This window comes from Solanum verrucosum, unplaced genomic scaffold, assembly GCF_900185275.1.
Source record: "Solanum verrucosum unplaced genomic scaffold, falcon-dt-bn FXZP01000128.1, whole genome shotgun sequence".
In the NCBI taxonomy this organism is placed as follows: domain Eukaryota; kingdom Viridiplantae; phylum Streptophyta; class Magnoliopsida; order Solanales; family Solanaceae; genus Solanum; species Solanum verrucosum.
This window is the reverse complement of record NW_026020327.1, coordinates 1913430-1936039: the sequence shown is the minus strand read 5'-3', so window position 1 is coordinate 1936039 and position 22610 is coordinate 1913430. Positions and strand designations below refer to the sequence as shown.

Below are 22610 nucleotides of genomic sequence, written 5' to 3'. Positions count from 1 at the left end.
ATTAGTTATGTTTTTTTTGTCTTAATTTATATGATAAAAATATATCTTTTGAATAAGTATACAAAATATATTAACATTGACTATGTCTCTAAATTCAAAAACACGATACGAAGCTATTCTAACTATCATAGATAAAGATCTATTATGAATTAAATATTTTATGATAATATTATTTTATTTTTTTATATTAGATAACTTATTTATCATTTTCATTAAAATAGTGAAATAAGATTATTTTTTATTTTTTTTAACCGAAATAGTGAAATAAGATAATCATGCGATTAAATAATACTCATTAACAGGATAAAATTATTTATAAATATTTAAAAATTATTATTCTTATTCCATGAAATCAAACGAGAGACTGAATCATTAAATTCCAAAACGGCTAAACTTAATTAAATCAAAGATTTAGCTCACTGATTAACTTTTAACGGTCAAGATAATGCAACGTCATTGCGTACGACTTTTAAACACATTACTACGCTATTTTAATCAAATATAAGCCGTCTGATTAACCCCATTATAAGATCCACTAATCCACGTTGCATTGTGATTATTCCTCCTCTTTTTTAAAAGGAAAAATCTTCGACAAATATTTCTACCATATTTATTAATTCTCTTTATAATTTGAAATAATTACATATTATCTCACTCTTTAATAATTCTATACAAGATTTTGAGTGAAATACACCTAGATACATATATTTTGATTATCAAATACACTAAAATAGTGAGGAGGTGAGCAAGATAGGAGGAAGGCAAGCTAGATTCTCAAATACATGCGAGTTGTACTAGATATATGTATCTAGGATATCAGATACAAGGAGAAAGGTGAGCGAGATAGGAGAGAGACGATTATATGCAAATCTACTTGAATACAACGTATCTAAAATAAACTATACCTAATTTTGATTCCATATATCTGAGATACATTTATCTGGACATATACACATAACACATGTATTTGGACGCGCTAGATAGATGTATCCAAAGTTCAAAATCTTGTAAGATTCGTAATATTACAAACTAGCGTGAATCTAAGGGGTCGTTTGATAGAGTGTATTAGCTAAAATAATGCATGCATTAACTTTGTGTAATGGTAATACTTTGTTTGATAAACTTTTTCATGTTATGTATAATTAATGCTTGTATTAGTTATACACTCTATTGTGTATTGATGAGTGTATTACTAATACCATTAATTTCAAGGTATTAGTAATGCAAAGTGATTTAATACATGCATTAGCATGGTTAAAGACCCTATTACCCCTCAAAAGTACTTTTACATATTTTTCATCATAATTGTGGAGGATACTTTTGTAAATAAATATTTTTATACAATGCTAACTATTTTTAATGCACCAAACCAAACAACGCATAAGAAATAATCTATACATAACTAATGCAAGTATAACTAATAGTACCAACATTACTAATGCAAGTATTACTAATGCACTCTATTGAACATTATTTTAATACACTCTACTAAACGACCCTAAGTAATTAGTTTTCAAAATAATGAGATTTTTTTTGTAAATTACCTATTTTTAATTGCATGTTAATATTCACATTAAAATTCGATCAAATTCGAATTTATATTAAAAGCTCCACACTACCGATAAATCTTTTCTAACAAAAGTTATTCCTTATCTTGAGAAACTCAAATCCAAAATTTTTAATTAAAAATAAAAAAAATACTTATGTTAAACCCATAACTCTAATTGAAAATGAAAAAAATATGTATCACTTCATCACAATCCCCGTTAATAAAGAAAGAAGCAATATAGTACTACCTAGTAAAATAATAAAAATAGGTACGTATAGAAAAATGGGATTTTTGCCAAAAGCACTTTTGAGTTCGATACTATTTTAGAGCCTCATTGTGATTGACAGAAAGTGACATGGATTAAGAACGTCTAGGTTCTCTTCATCTAATCTTTGAGGGTCCCAAAAAATTAATTTCTTAATTAATACTCCCTCCGTTCATAATTATTTGTCAGGATAAGATCATACACATCTCTCAAGGAAAATTTAATACAAGGTGTAATTTGATTAATATAACCCTATTATACCAAGAATACCAAAAGTTCACATAACTTTTCAATTGAACTACACTATCATTAAGGGCAGAATTGGAAAAAAATAACTAATTATTTTTTGATTGTTTAAATTGACAATTAATCTTTGACATCTATTTTTAGTATACCTGCCAAACAATTGTGGACGGAGGGAGTATAAATTTGAAAAAGAAAAGAAATTTATTGGAATTTTCCTCTTTTCTTGATCTTCCTTATTGATTTCTTTCAATAAAAGAAAACGAGTAAAAAGGGGACAAATTAAAGCTGCTGTCTTTCTTCTTCAACACAGAGAATAGAGTCAAAGAATCTAATGAGTATAATGGGGTTTTAGTCTTTCTTCTCTTGTCTACTCACTGAAAATAGTAATAGTGGGTCATTTTTTTTGGGGTTTTCTTGGTTTTTTGTGGGTGTTGTTGTACTAACTTGAGGTTTGACAAGTGTGTGTATGTGTGTTTGTGTTTTGGGGGTTTCCCATTTCAAGAGGTGGAATTTTGGCAAGAGGGGTTGTGTCTTTTTTGTTTTGTTGGTATCATTTTGACATAAAGTTACCTACTTTCACCTTCTTGTTTCATTCATCTCTCTCTTTGTGCAATTAAGGGCTTTTAAAGATTCATTTTTGGGTCTTCTTGTATTGAAGATTCTTGAAAAAAAGTAACTTTTCTGTGATACAAAGAATTTCCTGTGGAGATTTTAAAGCTCCACAGGAAGGTGTTTGTCTTTCCAAGATCATCCTGATTTGTTATGTGCAGATTTTTGCTTAAGGTCATCCCTTTTCTAACCTTTATTCTAGTTTTTGGCTCTCTTTCTTCTAAAGATTAGAACTTTGATGTTGTTTTACTAGTTTTTCTGTTTTTGTTTTTGGTTTCATTTTTGGTGAGTGTACAGAAGAAAATCTAGGGAAGGCCTTAGTGGGTGAAGGAGTAGTTTGATGAATTTAGTTTAATTGAAAATTTGGGAACTTGAGTCAAAAGGGTATGCTAGATCTTTAGGCATGTATGTATGTTAGATCTAGGCATGTGACAGATCATTTTTATTATTATTTTATTGGGGCTTATGTTATCTGGGAATACATTTAGTTGAGGCTTAAGCCAATGAGATCTCATTCTTGTAACTTGGCTATTAGTCCAAGGGTTGTTCTGCTTTCATCTTAATTCAGTTGATATTTCCAGATAATCAAGTTTTGCTTAGTGGATGGACTGAAAAGGGGGGATTGAGATGTTGGCAATGTTAAGGTTGTTGTGTCTGGGACTGTTGATTTCTTTGATCATTGTATCTGTTTCAGCTAATGATGGTGAATTCTTCAATTGCTGTGATGAAGATGGTTTTTGGAGTATACATACTATTTTAGAGTGCCAGAAAGTGAGTGACTTCTTTATTGCTGTTGCTTACTTTTCTATCCCTCTTGAGTTGCTTTACTTCATTAGCCGCTCGAATCTTCCTTTCAAATGGGTTCTGGTTCAGTTCATTGCTTTTATAGTGCTTTGTGGATTGACACATTTGCTCAATGGATGGACTTACAATCCTCATCCTTCTTTCCAATTGATATTGTCCCTAACCGTTGCAAAAATCCTTACTGCCCTTGTATCTTGTGCAACTGCAATCACCCTTTTGACTCTGATCCCTCTTCTCCTAAAGATAAAGGTCAGAGAACTTTTTTTGACACAGAATGTTTTAGAGCTAGATCAAGAGGTTGGGATGATGAAGAAACAAACAGAAGCTAGCATGCATGTCCGTATGTTGACACACGAAATTAGGAAGTCACTTGATAAGCACACAATATTATACACTACTCTAGTTGAACTTTCAAAAACCTTAAAGTTGCAGAATTGTGCAGTTTGGATGCCAAATGAAAGTAGGTCACAGATGAACTTAACACATGAATTAAGCCCCAGTTCTGCTGCAGAAAGTCATCGTTCACTCCCAATTAATGATCCAGATGTGTTGGAGATAACAAAGAATAAGGGGGTAAGGATTCTGAGGCAAGATTCAGTTCTTGCAGCTTCGAGCAGTGGAGGATCTGGTGAACCATGTGCTGTTGCTGCAATTCGGATGCCACTGCTTCGTGCTTCAGACTTCAAAGGTGGGACTCCAGAGTTGGTTGACACTCGTTATGCCATTTTAGTTTTGGTTCTTTCAAGTGTTGATGAGAGAGTCTGGAGCTATGATGAGATGGAGATAGTGGAAGTAGTTGCTGATCAGGTGGCTGTGGCTTTATCCCATGCCACTGTTCTTGAAGAGTCTCAGACGATGAGGGAGAAACTAGAAATGAGAAATCGTGTGCTTCAGCAGGCTAAAGAGAATGCTATGAAGGCAAGCCAAGCAAGGACTTCGTTTCAGAAGGTGATGAACAATGGAATGAGGCGGCCTATGCACTCAATTTTGGGTTTGCTCTCCATATTTCAAGATGAGAAAGCAAGCTCTGACCAGAGGATGATTGTTGACACAATGGTGAAAACAAGCACTGTTCTCTCAACACTAATAAATGATGCAATGGAAATATCTGCAAAAGATGATGGAAGGTTTCCAGTAGAAATGAAGCCCTTTCAGTTGCATTTACTGGTTAGGGAGGCTTCTTGTCTTGTTAAGTGTTTGTGCGTCTATAAGGGATTTGGGTTTTCTACAGATGTTCCCACTTCTTTGCCTAATCAGGTGATGGGCGATGAGAAGAGAACATTTCAGGTTTTGTTACATATGGTAGGACACTTATTAAATGTCAGCATTGGAAATGGCTCTGTTATATTCAGAGTGGTTCTAGAGACTGGAGCTGAGACTGGGAATGACAAAGTTTGGGGAACAAGAAGACCAAGCACGACAGATGAATATGTGACCATAAAATTTGAAATTGAGGTTAGCCTTGAAGGCTCTCAATCAGATAGCTCAATCTCCACTATTCACTTTGGTGGAAGAAGGCATAACAGCAAGGAAGTAACGGAAGGCTTGAGTTTCAACATGTGCAAAAAGCTTGTTCAGGTTGGTTAGAATACTTGACGTTGTTTCCCTAATTGTTCTTTTCATTATGTTTTCATTCAAATTGGTTTATCTTGCTAACAAGTATCTGTAGATGATTAGAGCTCTTGATCATGAGTAAGAAGTAATGTTCATGGCTTGTGTGATATTCATACGTGCTAGCATTGTAGGTCTCCGTATAGGTATTAACTATGACTTTACCTAGAGATTTAGGGGTAAGTCTGAGCTGCATGCTATATTTGTAGAGGTAGAGAAAAATAGTAAAGTGAGCTCATGTGGAAGTGTCTGACATCGAGAGAATACACATCATAATCTAATTTTAGATTGTTAAAATGTGACGATTTGTTGAAGTGTACCAAACATTTGAAACATCCTAAGGTGGAAAATGCATGAAACCTAAATGGTCAGAGGAGTTGCATGTTCTTGCATAAAAATTGTCCCAGGGTTTCTTAGAAACGCCACACAATGTCAAATTATTTGAGTTGAATGTGAAGGATCTGTCTTACTCCCTTGGGGTTCAAGTTACCGGTAAGATCACCTATTAAAGAAAGAAGAAGAGGAACTTGACTAAGGGGGGTGTTTGGATTGGCTTTTTTTAAGTAGCTTATTAGCTAAAATCCATAAGTTGGGAATACCCAACTTTGGGCTTTTAGCTTATTTTTGTACTAATTCAGCCTAAAAGAAAGTGCTTAAAAGCACTTATTGTCTTTCCCAAATACCTTCAAAAATAAAAAAGAGCTTTTAAGCCAAAAACTATTTAAAATAAGCCAATCCAAACACCCACTAATTGAAAATGCAACTCCCCTCTTTTCTTATCGACCCCTACTTAACTGAACCGTCTCAGAGAATAAGATGCAGCTTGAGGATTTCTTTTCTTGTGCAGAAGATTGTTCTTTAATTACTGTTCATCTGGAAATATTTAGGTATAGAGCTTTCTAGGATGCAATATGCCAGAATGATATTTGTCCGGTTTCCACAAGTGTACCTATTAACTGCCAAATCTTCCATATGTTCATATTATGCTGGCATCAACCTCTTTGTGCTTGTGTTCTAGTGGAACCGATTCGGAGGGAGAGAGCATATGCAATTAGAACCTTCATGACTTGAGAGACTGAAGTTATCTGATATTTCTTTAGAACTCTATTTTACCTCTAAATAAAATTGAAATAGGGAGAGATCAGTTCAGAGAGATCTGAAACCCATGAAGAGACTGACTACCAAAAACATAGCATTGTAAGTCAGCCTTATACTGATAAAAGTAGGACTGATTTTTTTATTTCTTTTGATAACCGTGGTGTCCAAGCCATCCCAAGTCCTCGACTAATTCACATGATACAAGCTACCTTCCACCAACATAGACACCGGGCAACTTTGTTCATTAAAACTTGGACAGATAGAAAGAAATCACCTAGGTTTTTTTGCCTTCATTGGGCATTGAACCTGATACCTCATGGTGCTCAACCCACTTCATTAACCACTAGGCCATACAATTTGGTACAAAATATGTACATTGAATGGGTAAGATGTTAGTTAGCTTCACCTTAGTTCCTAATGTGAAACTACACACAAGCATCTTCATTCAATAATCATTAGATATGCAGCGTTCACTTCTGCATGCACCAGATGTGTGTGTGAGAGCGTGGGAAAGAAAGGGCTGGGGGATTGGATATAGATGAGAATGAAAGATGTGTTTTTAAGGATGCAGATAATGATGTTGGCTTCAATTAATTTGAGCTCAAGGAACCAGTCTTTGCTGGTTTGTGGCGGTGACCTCGTAGCTCTTAAACTAATCCAAAGTGAGCAGGGAAAGTTCAGGATTTCTTTCTTTGATAATTTCTTTTGGATTTCTTCTGTTGAAAATGATATTGGCAGAACTTATAAGAAACTCCAGCATATGCAGAAAATGATACCTGTTTTAGAGCCTTTTATGGGTGAGATAGACTGGAAACCCGTACTTGTATGTATTAAATCAGCTAAATAGGAATGTTGAAGAAGAAAATTTGTTGGTTGAGCTTCTGAGCTCTCAATTTTTCGATGTCTAGGTTTAATTTGAGAAAATAGTAAGCTTGACTAGCTTCTGGCAATGAACTGGTGCCTATGCATTATATAAAATAGTAGCTTGTGACAATGAACTGGTGCCTATGTATCATGTGTTTCAGATATATACTTTCACTGCCTATGTAACATGTAGCTTCCAATGCAATTGGTACTCCTTGGGCTTCTGCAGACAGCATGGCTACATCGTCTCCTTTACCTTCTTATTTTTAATATTGGAACTTTAGGGTTTGGATTGTAGTTGTATTTGCTTTCACTGAATGAACCTTCATAAGAAGTGTGTTAAATCAAGGAGAGCTTTCAGTTTGACTCCATGCTCTCTGTCTGGGCAAGACCTTGTAAACGAATCTAAATCAGTCGATTGTCAAGAAGATTTTTATCCCCGTGTGACTACAGACCATTCCATTTTGAAATTATAACATCCCTGTTTTTCAATGGGAAATTGTGAATGTCATTATATTGTGCTTTTGTTTATTAACTACCCCCTATTGGCTGAAACTAGTGTGAACACGGGGCTAATCATTTTCTCCTTTGGTAAGAGGTTTCATCCTTAGAATTGATTTCTCATGATTTTTGAATTCTTATTCTGTAAAGTTTCAAGATGCTTCTTGTAACAGCACCAACAACAACATACCCAATATGATCTCACAAGTGGGGTTTGGGGAGGGTGAGGTGTATGCATACCTTACCTCTACCTATGTGGGGTAGAGAGGCTGTTTTTGATAGACCATCTGCTCAAGAAAAGAGTTTCTGAAAACAACTTTTATGCTAGATTCTGCTTATGACATTAATAAATAATCCAAACAGTAAAACTATTTCGTTTTTAGTTTTCTTACCTCTGCTATTTGAAGTGGTAAGTTGCTTGTGAAGGTGATGAAGTACTAGCCTGGTTACCATATTGCTTACTCTGACCTGTATTTCCTTTTTTTGGGGCATAAATTTTCAGATGATGCAGGGAAATATATGGATGTCCTCGAATTCCCAAGGCCATGCACAAGGGATGACACTCATTCTCAGATTTCAAAAGCAGTCATCTTTTAGGAAACGCATGTTTGAATATAGAAATCCCTTGGAGCAACCGATTTCCAGCACAATGTTCAGAGGCCTTCATGTACTCCTCACTGATGACGATGATGTAAATAGACTGGTAACTAGAAAGCTGCTCGAAAAACTAGGTTGCCAAGTAACTGCTGTTTCAACCGGTTTTCAATGCCTGAGTGCTCTAGGCCCTTCACTAACAACCTTTCAAGTAGTCATCTTGGATCTTCAAATGCCAGAAATGGATGGATTTGAAGTGGCATTGAGGGTGCGTAAGTTCCGCAGCCGAAGTTGGCCATTGATCATAGCCCTGACTGCTAGTTCAGAGGAACAGGTTTGGGAGAGATGCCTACAGGTGGGAATGAATGGTCTAATAAGGAAACCTGTTCTTCTACAAGGCTTGGCCGATGAACTTCAAAGACTCCTTCAAAGGGGCGGCGGTGGTGATGGCTTGTGAGATGTTAGTACTAATGGTTAATAACAAACTTCAAAAGGTTCCTGGAAAACATGAGAGGAGACTTTAATATATCATATAACCATATAGAGATAGCTTTACATCTTTGTTAGATGAAACAAGCTTCTTCCTAACCATGTAGCTACCGCCAGTTTCCATTATGTAACTATATAGGTCTGCTTGCAATTCAGTTCTCTTGGCTTATGTTGAAGTAAAATATGTCAAGATAGTGGTATGGGTTCCCATCATTTTTTCCTCAGAAACAGAAGAATGTTACTGATTTGAAAAGAAATTTTTAATCCTTGCAAGCTGATACTTGTTCCTCACACACTGTTAGTTTTGGATACAAACATCATAAACTTTGACTAGTGCTTTTTTTTTTTAACCATGGTGATCGGGCCAGTGTGTGCTTACTTCGACTAGTCCATTGAGTACTTGCTACCTCCTCCATCAAACACATGTATTTTGGAACTTTTCCTATCACACACTTCGACTAGTCCATTGAGTACTTGCTACCTCCTCCATCAAACACGTGTATTTTGTAACTTTTCCTATCAAGAGTTGGACAGATGGAAAGAAATCTCACTTTATTGGCTCAATAGGCCACATGCTTGAATGCTAACTTAGATATGATATTCATTTTTACAAGAAACAAGAAGGAAAAGTGTTACCAATTTGAAAAGGACTTGTAACCCTAGCAAGCTGATACTTTTTCTTCCCATATATCTCATTCAATCCATGTGGAACTGTTATGCTTGAATGTTTTCTCCTTGCAGTTTCAAACTTAATTACCTTTTTTAGTGATGTATAAAAAGAAGAATCTTTTTCAAAATTATATTTCTAGGAATGACCATACATAATATAGAATACAGACAATAAGCTAGAATAGCAGGTTAGGTTACTGATAGTGTCATACAGTCATAGTGAAACTGATTGCATAAAGTCCATGTTGCTTTTATGTATTTGAGTATTTGACTATGTTTTATTGTGAAAATTGAAAAAGTAATTTTTGTTTTCAAATTGAAAAATAATATTTAAAAATTGAAGTTGTGTTTGACATAAAACAAATTAGAAATATTTTTTTAAAAAAATTTGTGAGTAATTTAGAGTAAAAATAGTTTTTGTTGCTTTTGGAATTTCTATAAATTTTGGAATTCAACTTCAAGTTACCAAATCATTCTAGTCTCTAGACTGCATAAACTCGATACATGAGGTCTGAATCCATCAATAAGACCACGTCTTCATGACAAAAGGCTTACATGTTCAGCCTAACTCAAGGTAATGGGTCAAATCTAACGAGTCGAATTTTTATGAGTAAATTTTAGAAATAGCAAGCATAATAATCATATTAATGTTCAGTAGATATAGTTTTTGATAATTGCGCTTTATAACTATAATTTGATTTGCTATGGAGGTCCTGATATAATTCATGAGCCCTAATTTGTATAATTCACAAACCCTAATTTGTATATACGAATGAACAAATTTGTATAATTTAATTTGTTGACAGATCGAACAATGAAATTGTATTATGTTTGTTAAATCGTTTATACGTTCAAGTTTAATGATATTAATTGATTAGTTTTGTATAGATTCATTTTTATTATGACACTTGGATGATTCGTATATGGAACATTTTAGTTTTTTCTAGATTTGTATACATATACATTACATGTTAGTTTGTATCTCTGAAATTGCGTTTTTTTATATTTACGTGAATTTGTATATGTATATGTTCTTTGTGTTATACTTTGTCATTTTCATTATGAACAATTGGATGATTCGTATATGGAACATTTTAGTTTTTTCCTAGTTTTGTATGTATATACATAACTGGTTCGTTTGTATCTCTGAAACGTTTTAGTTTTTCTAGATTTATATACATACACAGTTCATTTATATCTCTTGTATAATTACATGAATTTGTATATGTATATGTTCTCTGTGGGTTCCAGTTAGATGAAAAATTAGGCGAAACACTAGCTGTGAAATACAATTAATGTATATTGTAGCTATAACATTTAAATAGAATTAAATGCTTGCTATTTCACACAATGTTCCCAATATTATAGTCAAGCGTGTTATTCAGAGTTTTAACTTTGAAAAAAAAGTAAAAAAAAGTTCATGACCAAACACCACCAAGCGTGTTTTGTATAAAGGAAAATATTTTATTATTTTCTCATGTTTGATTGACTTGAATATTTTCTAGAATGAACCTATTTTCTCCAATTTAAGGAAAAGGACTTCCTACGTAGAGTAACATAAATATTTTCCTAAACTTTTTTTCAACTTTACCATCTGACCCTTATGTGGGACATATGACCCGGCATGTAATCTCGACCTTGATCTAAGACATGACTCCTCCCCCTGGTTGGAGGCCCAAATCCTAACCTAACTCCGACCCGAGACTCAATCCACCTTGGATCTAAGAATATGCTCTTGACTTCGACCCCGATTCGAGTTGACTTTCAACCACAAGACCCAACTCCTAACTCCCGACTCAGAGCTTAACCTTACCCCGACCCCAACTCAGGGTCAAAGTTGGTTCTGGCTTAGGGTTAGATCACCGACATTGGTTCGATATTAGGGTAAAAGTTAGGTTTCGAGTCAACTTTGAATCCCGGGGCGTGGATGAGGTCATTGTTGGGTCTTAGGTTATGGTTATATCATGGCAAAGTCAAGGATCAAGTTATGAGGCGGGGTTGAGGATATGTTCGAGGGTCAAGTTTCTAGTCGAAGTCATGTCTTAGGTTGATATTGGTGTCAGATCAGTTTGAGGGTTGGGGTCGGACAAATGGGTTGGGTCCGTGTTAAAGGGTAATGATTCAGGTCTAGTGATATAATATTTTCCCAAACTATGCCTAAACTAGGTAAATTATCTGTGCTTCGCACGAGATTAAACTATTTTATTAAGCTTATATATGATCATTCGGTAATATTCGTATTTTTGCTACATACACTACATTGTCAAAAACATTTTATCTTAAGGCAAAGCGTTCCTCCGAAATCTTAAAGTGCTATATTATTTAATTTTCGTTTTTGTTATACAAAAATTATGAGCCATAGAGAGATTTTAAGTACAAGAAAGAAGTCTGAGAAAATCTACATGGAAATAGTTAATAAGAAATAACGAAATTTTCTAAATTCCAAGAAGTTATAAAGAACAACTTTAGACGTTAAAGAAGAGATCAAAAGCCTCGAACGACAACACTCCCAAGTAAAGTGGAACATCACGTCCATACAAGAACATAATTAACTAAATTCAAACGGATGACCTTTGGCTCCTTTCTTATTAGCCTCAATCAATATCTTTTTATTATAGTATGTCGTATCATGTATATGTTAAAAATGACCCTAAAATTGTTAATATCATAAAGTTTTTTCCTCATTGTCTCAGAATAGTCATGACTATTGCTTAGGTTTCATATCATCAGCCCCAACTTATTTGGAATTAACCATAGTTATTGTTATGGTTATAATATGCAATTACAAAGAATTAATAAAATTATCAACCAAGCAGTAGGTGATATTTGAAGGAAACTGTTCATAATTGGATATTCCAAACCAAAATTTTGATACATAACATATTAAAATCTCACATCATAATTTTGTGAGCACTTGAGCTCACAAATATCCGCAAATAATAACAAAAAGGGTCTTACTTTCCTAACAATCAAGAGGAAAAAAACATGTTGCTTAACATATTTTTCAAGAAAATAGTATGTCGGGTTGTATCCAAGTTTATAGTTCAGAAAATCAATTGAAAGAAGCCAAAAGAAAGAGTTATCACTACAACAAAAATGATCTTTAATGGTAATTAATAACTTAATATCCGCTAAAAATGTATTTTCAAAGGCAATTAATACTCTCTATAAATGTCCCTAAAGTCTATAGCGACATTGAATCTAATGACAATCAATTGGTGTCAATAAAGACTCTAACACTCTTCGATAATGTTCATATTTATTGCCCATAAGAATTGCTTTTGTTATAATGTATTTTGGGCATCTATTAGTTTCAAGAAAACTTGATCTCTTATTATGCCCAAAAGGAAGAGAGGAAGAAATATGACAAATTAGTCAACTTGCAATAAAAGAAGTGGACTAATTGTCTCTATACTAATATTCTTGGAAGAGTGCAATGGCATACAAAATGTTTGTACCTAAGATAAAACAATCAAAATAATATACTAACTGTGGCAAGCAAGAGAACAATATGTTTGTTTTTTTTTAACAAACTTCACCATTGGTTTCATATTGTTATGAAAATACTTGTTGTTAGGTGCTATCAAATATAGCACAACCCACAAACAATTTTCCTAAAAAGTATATGAAGAAACCAAAGGGAAAAAGAGAAGATCAATTTTCAATCATCCTTATTAAAATTTTCAACATAGTTCGAAAATAGTTACCAAAATATCAAAATATAGTTACATGAATCACTATAACTTACAGTAAAAGATTAAGCTTCATGAAATATGAAGAAGAAAATTTTGAGGAATGAAACACACTTCATAAGAAGCTTAATTAATGTATTTGAATTCGACTCCCCTATAGCGGAAAAAACCCTTACAAATTATAGTGATAGAAATAGAAGTTTTGTTTACTAAAGAACTAAATGTAATGAATTCAATCATTCCAACAACGTTATGAGTTGTGGGTTAAGAGGTGCAAGAGTAGTAATATCGCATTGCAATTGAAATCAATTTTCTTTGTTTATATGAAAAAACCTGTAGAAAGGGACAAATGAAAAGATCAATTTTCAATCATCATTGTTGAAATTTTTAACAGAGTTCAAAAAACGTCACTAAAATAGCAAAAAGAAATTGCAATAGTTACATGAATCACGATGACTTACCATAAAGATTAAACTTTATGAAATAGGATAAAGAAAACTTTGAGGAATGAAACACACTTCATAAGAAGCTTAATTAATATATTTGAATTCGAGACCCATATAGTGGGGAAAACCCTACAAATAATAGTAACAGAAATAAAAGTTTTGTTCACTAAAGAACCAAATGTAATGATTTCAACAATTCCAACAACGTTATGAGTTGTGGACAGAGAGGTGCAAGAGTTGTAATGTCGTATTACAATTGAAATCAATTTCTTTGTTTATTCTTTTGGTGCCTTGGAATTAAGTGTTGAGTTTTAAAAGATGTGAATGAAAAATGAAGAGTTTCGACTTTTATAAAAAATTGTGACTTTTGTGAAAAATTGTGACTTTTATGAAGAATTCTGACTTTTCTAAAGAGTTGTGGCTTTTAAGAAGGGTAAAATATGATTTCTGATATGTGAGGGTGCCACATAGGTAGGTCGGCTATTGTAAACAAGCACAATATTTATGAAGCACGACAAGAGTGGTAAAACAACAAACGGGAGAAGTTATTGTTGAAGGCAGAAACGACGTTCCTATTGTAGAGGGAAAGGGCAGTTTTGAAAATAAATAAATAAAAAGAGAATCCTTGCTTCTGATGGCGCCACGTCACCAAATTGAGGGTTCTTCTTTTATATATGATATATATGATATTTATGGAATAATATTTTCTTTTTACTAATCGAACACTAGAAATAAATAACCCCGCTCCCTCCAACAAACTTTTCACTCTTTTAAAAACAGTTTAAAGTGTAGCAAAACAAAATAAAGAATGGATTCTTGATTAAGAAAAACACTTATTATATAGATAATCTCTTAACATTATCAACAAATTTCATTCCTGTTCCAATTGATAACCCTCACAAATAATAAAGTGTTTTTATCGATCATTTTCAGTTTTAATTTTGAATTTTTTTATTCGTATTCTCAAATATTCATTACGTAGATAAATCAATAAGATAAAATATTTCATCTCTTTCAATCACACACATCATTCTTAATCGAATAAACCTAAGGTTTCATGACATATCAGATCAAATTCATACCATTTAAAAAGATAACATATTTTAAGTTATTTATTGATCTATGTAATGAATATATAATTTTATTAGCACATGCAAAAAAATCACTTTTAGAAATATAAATAAAAAATATTTTATCATATATCCTAATATTCAACTGAAGTTCGAGTGTTTTAATAAAACGGAAAAGGGTCAAAATTGCCCTTGAACTATGCGAAATAGAACACTTATACCCTCCATTACATTTTGGGATCAAAAATACCTCCGCAGTTATCCCAGGAGACCACAAATACCCTCAAGAGTTAACACCCCAATTTTTTAGAGACGTGGCAAGCCACATGGGACTAATCCCTCCACCTAAGCATTGCAACTAAGATTCACTACAAAAGAACTTGACTTTTAGTGGCGACAAAGTCGCCACAAAATCCCAAAATATTGCCACTAAAGGTTATGAGTGATTTTTAGTGGCGACTAAGACTCCAACAACCATTCGCTAGTAAAACCTATTTTTTCAACAAAAATATATGATAATTAATTTTCGATTGCGACCTAATTTTCTAAAATAAATAACTTGCAATATCCATATTAAAAACATCCAATATTATTACGAAAAATAATCAAAATTACTTCTCGATTCAAATCTCCTACTATACATATATATATATATATATATATATATATATATATATATATATATATATATATATATATATATATATATATATATATATATAATGCATCATTGTACATTTACTACATTTACATATGACATAAAAATAAAACATATAGTGTCTTCAAACTCCTACTTAATCGATATCTATTTGGTGTTTTAAAAACAATGAAGAAAAAAACACAAAATTAGAATTTAATGTTAAAAACTTTTAGTGACGATTTTTTGGGCTTTTGTGGCGACTGTTGTTGCCGCTAAAGGTCTAGTTCTTTTGTAGTGAATCCTAGTTGGCAATGCTTAGGTGGAAGGATTAGTCCCATGTGGCCTGCCACATCAACAAAAATTTGGGGTGTTAACCCTTGAGGGTATTTGTGGTCTAGGATAACAGCAAGGGCATTTTTTATCCCAAAATGTAACGAAGAGTATAAATAATCTATTTCATATAATTCGGGGGCAATTTTGACCCTTTCCGTTAATAAAATTTACTAACAAATCTAGGCTTCGTAAATGTCCTAATCCCCAAAATCTGCAGACACCACGTGACACTTCTATTTCTATTTCATTTCAGAGGGAATTCAACACTCTCACTCACTCCGCCCTTTCTTCTTCATTTTTCTCTCTTCTAAAACCCTAGAATGGAGCATCCTTTCTTCATCAACAATGGCCCTCCAACAAATCGATCAGAAGCTTTACGTTTTCTGTCAATCGCTGAAAAGCTATTAACAAATCGTGACCTAGTTGGTAGCAAGTCATTTGCGACCCGGGCTCGTGATGCCGACCCGGCATTTGCACCTGCTACCGACCAAATACTCGGGATCGTTGATACTTTGAACGCCGGCGACAAACGTATAAACAATCATCACTTTGACTACTACTCTATTCTCCAAATTCCTCATAACCAAACCCAGAATGTGGATTTCATTGCTGAGCAGTATCGAAGGTTTGCGCTTTTACTAAACCCTCAGAATAACAGTTTTCCGTTTTCTGATCAGGCTTTTCGTCTTGTTGTTGATGCGTTTTCGGTTCTTTCTAACCCTATGAGGAAAAGTATGTATGATAAGGAGTTGGGTTTCTTTCTTAACCTATACCCAGTTGCTGCTTCTACTGCACCTACTTCTAATTTTGTGCATCAGAATGTTTATCAGTCAATGCCTAGTTCGAATGCAGACCAAATGTTTGTGAATTTGCCTAGTCAAAATGCTGCTGGAGTAAGCTTTAGTAGAGACCCACAAGCTGGAATTTCTATGCCACCCACGTTTCTGACTCGTGAGCAAGAAACTGTGACCTCTATGGAAAGCTCGGATATTGAGCAGCAGCAACAGCAACCACAACAACCTGTAACGTTTCTGAGACAACAGACACAACCTGTGACTTCTATTTCATTTTCAAACACTGATGAAAAACCTGCTACATTCTTGAGTTTGAACCAACCACAGCCGGTAACTTCTGTGAGAAGCTTAAATATAGAAAACCCAACAGTTGGTGTCCGGTTGAGCTCGACACAAGGGCGGGAACCAGTGGTTACTGTAGAGCAGCATGGGAATCAACAGCTCCCCGAGAGAAATGAGAATGTGGTGGGGAACAATGCAAATAAGTCTGCTAGTACTAGTGATGATGTGAAGGAGAAGGAAGGGAATGTAGATGGATCAGGTAAGGGGATTCCCAGTTTCTGGACTGCATGTCCTTATTGTCTTATTATGTATGAGTACTCTCTGGATTATGCTAATTGTAATTTAAGGTGTCAAAATTGTAAGAAAGGTTTTCAAGCTGTAAAAATTGCATCTCCTCCTCCAAATATTGATGGAAAAGAAATTAATTTTTGTTGTTGGGGATTTATGCCTTTTGGATTGTCTTTGGAGGATTTTAATAGAAATGTAGATAACACTTCGAGCTGGTCTCCATTTTCGCCCATGTTTACCTCTCCACGATTTGGGGGGGATGGAGGGAGTAATGTGAACAGTCATGCTATTGGAGGACAGATTAATGTGAATAATCTTGGCAGTTCGCTTAATGCTGGTGGATCGATAAGTGGGGGTGGACGAAAGCATTTTGCTCCGACAACATATGTTGAAGATGATGATGTGTTTGTTGAGGTATCTGAGTCAGTCGAGGAGTCAGATGTGGATTGGAATCGGAGTAAGGAGAGGAAGAAAGCAAATAATGTGAAGAAAAAGAATGCAAGGACTGGAACCCCAAGAAAAAATGCCAAGAAACAGCACACTGATAAGGCAAAAACTGTTGAAGGAAATAATGATGGCAATTTGCAAGATGGTTTAGCAACTCAAGGTGGTGTGGAAATATCCCATGCTGTAACAGTTGAGTCAAGTAACAGAGGTGTCACAAGTAAGACAAGAAGGCAACGTGGGAGGGTTGCAAAACACTTCGGGAATTTGGATTTGAATGTGGAGTTCAGTAATGAGGTTGAGGAGCCTATAATTCAGATGAGCCGAGAAAATGAAGCAGGAGAGGGAGAAGATGATACTGTTGAAGTAATTGGGTTTTTTGAAGGTCTTGATGAATTCCTTAGCAGTCTTCCTATACTCAATGCTGTGGATGGTGATAAGGTAGAGGCTGCCTAGCTAAGTAAGACACTTCTTTTGTTGTAGTTGTAGCTATAATTTTTGTCTTCTGGATGCTGTAGTTAAGAATGGTGTAGAATTACTCGGGCACTTGCGTTGATGTTTCTGTTGTAATGCTAATTAATTACTTTTCTCTTCTGAAGTAGCTGCAGTAATCAGTTTACTGCTTCTATCTCCATGCTCCTTGAGTAATCTTATTATTAGTCATCATAGTTTTCTTTATATTGCTTAGTTCTTCCATTTGATAAAAATTATCTTTCAATTTTAAGAGATGAAATGGGTGTTATTAAGACCTCAATTCACCGACCATCTGATATTGCGATACAAAGTTGAATTGCAACTTGAACTCCTGTCTATGTCAATGGTAAGTAGTAGTCTGTTTTGGCAGGCAATTGATAGTGCTTATGTGCTATTCTTATTTTGCTTATCTGGAGTTACAAGTTGAGGATCTTATTGGTTACCGATAGTTATGGCACTGTAATAAGTACTTCTAACCCATAAGATCCTCAACTTGTCGCTTCAGATAAGAAAAAAGTAGTCATTGCATGGTAACAACAAAATATCTTTTTTTCACTTCAGTTCTGTCCCTTGTTACAGCATGTCAAATCAATATTTTCAACTTCTGTAAAAATAATCTCACAGTCAGGATTGCTCTGAAATGCTAAGCTCCAATAGCTTAATACTCTCATTTGAGTGTACTCTTTTTTTAAATATTCATGTTTTTTTTTATAGATAAAGTGGTATTAACAATGGCATTAAGAAGATGCAAAAATTACAAAATGACGCATTTGAGATTACAAAAAATCTCTAGCTGACTATACAAACCATCTAAGCCAGAACGAACGAGTAATAAAGTCCTGAAGATGTTTTGCTTTATATGTAATTGGTTGCTTTGATTTTGGATTTCCCAAATATTTTGCCATGATTTGTCCGTGCTTGATATTACTGGTTTTTAATGTTTCTTTTTCATATTCCTGAATGATAACCTTCTTTAGCTGTTACGTATGTGCTGCACATTGTTCATTTATTTTCTCATGCAAAATGTAGATACTAATTTTTTTTCATGAGAATCATCACTTATTTTCAGAATGAATTCACTTCATTTCCAAATCAGTGTTTGGTTATAAAATTTCCAAATCCAACTTGGAGTTGGTTTCCAAATCTGGAAAAGTGCTTCAAACCTATTTTCCAACTCCATCTTCATAAATTCCAAAATAGTTCTCTCTTCTCTCTTTTGCAAAATGTATAACCAAACATAACCATCTTCAACTCATTAACTTCATAAATTCCAAATAAAGTGAAAAATATTTGAACCTATGGCCAAATGCCTATTAAATTATAGTAATTGAAAACTAATCCATGAATCATAGTGATATATAAATATTTCAATCACATCGGTCACGGGTTTGAGCCCTATACCAAGCAAATTAAGCCTAGTATTTAAGTGGAGAAAGATAAAACAATGGATCTAGGTTTATATTGGATAATAGGGAGTTCCGGATCATCCCAAAGTTCTGAAAATTACGATTAGGATTGGTTCTTTCAAGTGCTGATGATAGATTCTTGAGCTATGATGAGATGGAGATAGTGGAAGTAGTTTCTGATCAGGTGTCTGTGGTTTTGTCCCGTGCCACTGTTCTTGAAGAGTTCCAGACAATGAGGGAGAAACTAGAAATGAGAAATTGTGTGCTGCAGCAGGCAAATAGAATGCTATGAAGGTAAGCCAGACATGGACTTCGTTTCAGAAGGTGATGAACAATGGAATGAGGCGGCCGATGCACTCAATTTTGGGTTTGCTCTCCATATTTCAAGATGAGAAAGCAAGCTTTCCAGAAGATTATTATTAACCCAAGGGTGAAAAGTGAAAACAGGCACTGTTCTCTTCGCGCATTAATAATTGATCGTGTGCTGCAGCAGGCTAAAGACTAAATAGAATGCTATGAAGGTAAGCCAGACAGGGACTTTGTTTCAGAAGGTGATGAACAATGGAATGAGGCGGGCGATGCACTCAATTTTGGGTTTGCTCTCCATATTTCAAGATGAGAAAGTAAGCTTTGACTGACCAGAAGATTATTGGTAAATCTGCCAACGATGATGGAAGGTTTCCAGTAGAAATGAGGCCCTTAGTTGCATTTACTGGGCAGGGAGACTTTCTTTTTTTGTTAAATGGTTGTGCATCTATAAGGGCTTTGGATTTTCTTCAGATGTTCTTACTTCTTTGCCTAATCAGGTGATGGGCATTGAGGAGAACATTTAAGGTATCGGTACATATGGTAGGTCTTTTGTTAAATGTCAGCAGTGGAAAGGGCTCTGTTATATTTGGAGATGTTTTAGAGACTGGAGCTGATGGTGGGAATTACAGTTTGGGGAACAAGAAAACCATGGACGACAGCCGAATATGTGACCAGAAAATTTAATATTGAGGTTAGGCTTGAAGGCTCTCAATCCGATAGCTCAATCTCCACCATTCACATTGGCCGTGGAAGAAGGCATAAATACAAGGGAGTGATGGAGGGCGTGAGTTTCAGCATGTGCAAAAAGCTTGTCCAGGTTAGTTATCCCAATTGTTGTTGCTATTATGTTCTTATTTAAATTGGTTACCTAGCTAACAAGTATCAATAGATGATTAGAGCTCTTGATTATGTATAAGAAGTGATGTTCATGGCTTGTGTGATATACATACATGCTGCCATATAGATCTGCGCGTAGGTATTGAGTAGGGCTGGGCAGAGTTTGAGCCAAACCCAAATCTGAGTTCTTTGGATATGTGATTTGGATTTTTGAAATATGTATTGGATTTTGGATTTAATTTCTAAAATATTTAGATTTTGGATTTGTCTCCAGTAATCCATCTTTTTATACTTTATATTCTTTTGTTTTGTTTTTGAGATGGGTAACTTTGAGTATTAAAGAAAAAGGCACTAGGATAGTGCCAAAACCATAAATACAGAGAAAGGACATCAGAGCCAACTATGAAATCTTAACAGTTATGAGCACCTACCAGATCTACTAAGGATACTGCCTCCTCTTCAAAACGTTACACCAAAAATGAAAAAGAAGAAAGCACTTCATCTTTAAATTCTGTACAGAGCTACTTCTTCCTTCAAACATTCTTACATTTCTTTCTTTCCAAACTGTCCACCATATACAAGCAGGAACCAATCTCCACCATTTCTTCTGTCCAACTACACCCCGTTGCAATTCCAACTCCTTGAGCAGGTCACTATCGTTTGAAGGCATACACCATTGAGTCCCACAATGTTAAGAAAAAGTTGGCACAGAAGACCAGTGACAAAACAATGAAGAAACAGATGGCTATTGGATTCTGTTTCTAAAACACAAAATGGACATCTAGAGCATAATTGGAATCCCCTTCTCCTTAGATTCTCTTGTGTCAGGCAAGCCTCTCTTGCCAAACCAGGAAAAGCACAAAACTTTTGTAGGAACCTTAACTTTCCAAATATATTTCTAGGGCCCATGTGGTATTTGCTAATAACACAATGCATTTTAAGCAGACTTTACTGAAAAAACACCATCTTTGCCAGGTTTCTAGTAAAGCTTATATTTAGGAACTTGGAATTAATTATAGTTATAACTGTTAAATTTTTACTTATTTGTAAGAGGTAAAAACTTCTAATATTTAGTACTTTAAAATTGACTAAAATTGTGCTTCTTAAATCTTTCTTTATTTGAACTATATTAGAAGTCCTAACATTTAAGGCTTTAAAATCAATTATAATTTGTTAACTTATAGCAATCCTTTCTTTATCAAACTTAATAATTATCCATCACATTTTTTCAACTCATGGTACGTAAACTAAATTGAAGAGTGTAGCTTCATTTGGCATTAATACGTTGAATTCTTTCTTCTGCTTGTTTTTAAATTGTATAATCGATAAAAGAAAATATAGAAACATAACATACTTTCAGTTGTTTCAATTTATTTGAGTGTTTTTGTTATTCACTCTTTTTAGTTAAATCTAAACTATGTCTTCCGTTTCAATTTATGTGATGGTGTTCGACTAGACACATAAATTAAGAGAAAAAGAAATTGGTTAGAGTTGAATCATTTCATAAAGGCAAACTGAAAAGTTTAAAATTAAGTTATTACTAAATATTTAAAGTATGAATCCCTATAACAAAATGTTTGTTCACATTTTTACCCTTTTAAAATAGAATTCACTCTTGACAAAATAGTCATTTAATTATTTTTCTAATATTTAGAATGTTAAAATTAACTAAATTTTATGTATTAAATCCTTCCTTAGTTGAAATATATAGAAAATTTCAATATTTAGAAATTTAAAAGCGAACAAGATTTTACCTTTTAAGAAATAATTACACCTTGAATAAAATTGTACTTATAATGCAAAGCAACTTTATGTTTAGGACTTTCGAAAATAAATTATAAAAATGAGCAGCCCGGTGCACAAAACAACCCGCGTTAATAGGGTCCAGGGTAGGATCGCATTCCAAGGAGTGTGATATTGACAACCTACCCTAATGTAGGCATTAATGATTGTTTCCACTAATTCTGACAAGTCATTCTTAGTTTGGTGGCATAACAATTCCTTAATGACTAGTTACAAATAAATAACACATTTGTGATATGATATCAGTTTATTGATGTCAATTTATTAATGCCAATACGATTCTGTAGTGGTAATTGTTTAAAAGAATAACTTAATACTATATGTTAATCTACTATACAACTTTGTATGACAATGCGTCTTTGTAATTCTAATATTTATAGAAAAATTTAATCTGTTAATAATATAGTAACACAAATTGTAATAATCAACATGAAATACACATAATGCATGCATTTAAGTGCTTATGTAAAAGTTAATGACTTGACTCTTTTAC

General features: G+C 34.1%; 3 protein-coding genes across 4 annotated transcripts in view; 2 read left to right on the top strand and 1 right to left on the bottom strand.

Annotated features, from left to right (window-relative positions):
- LOC125835792 (GDSL esterase/lipase At5g33370-like) overlaps positions 1-22610 on the bottom strand; it is a 233433-nt gene that overhangs the window by 129905 nt on the left and 80918 nt on the right. The gene's annotated exons all lie outside the window — the stretch shown is intronic.
- LOC125835777 (protein EIN4) lies at positions 2422-8963 on the top strand. Of its 2 annotated transcripts, XM_049514877.1 has the most exons (3): positions 2422-2843; positions 3251-5051; positions 8050-8963. In XM_049514877.1, exons 2-3 carry the CDS (start codon positions 3297-3299, stop codon positions 8596-8598), a joined length of 2304 nt encoding a protein of 767 aa, XP_049370834.1. In that variant the 5' UTR covers positions 2422-2843; positions 3251-3296; the 3' UTR covers positions 8599-8963. The 2 variants fall into 2 exon arrangements, with proteins under 2 accessions (XP_049370834.1, XP_049370833.1); XM_049514876.1 differs by having other exon boundaries at positions 2422-5051.
- Positions 15739-17882, top strand: LOC125835781 (uncharacterized). Its single transcript, XM_049514881.1, has one exon. The coding sequence runs from the start codon at positions 15801-15803 to the stop codon at positions 17742-17744; it is 1944 nt and encodes a 647-aa protein (XP_049370838.1). The 5' UTR covers positions 15739-15800; the 3' UTR covers positions 17745-17882.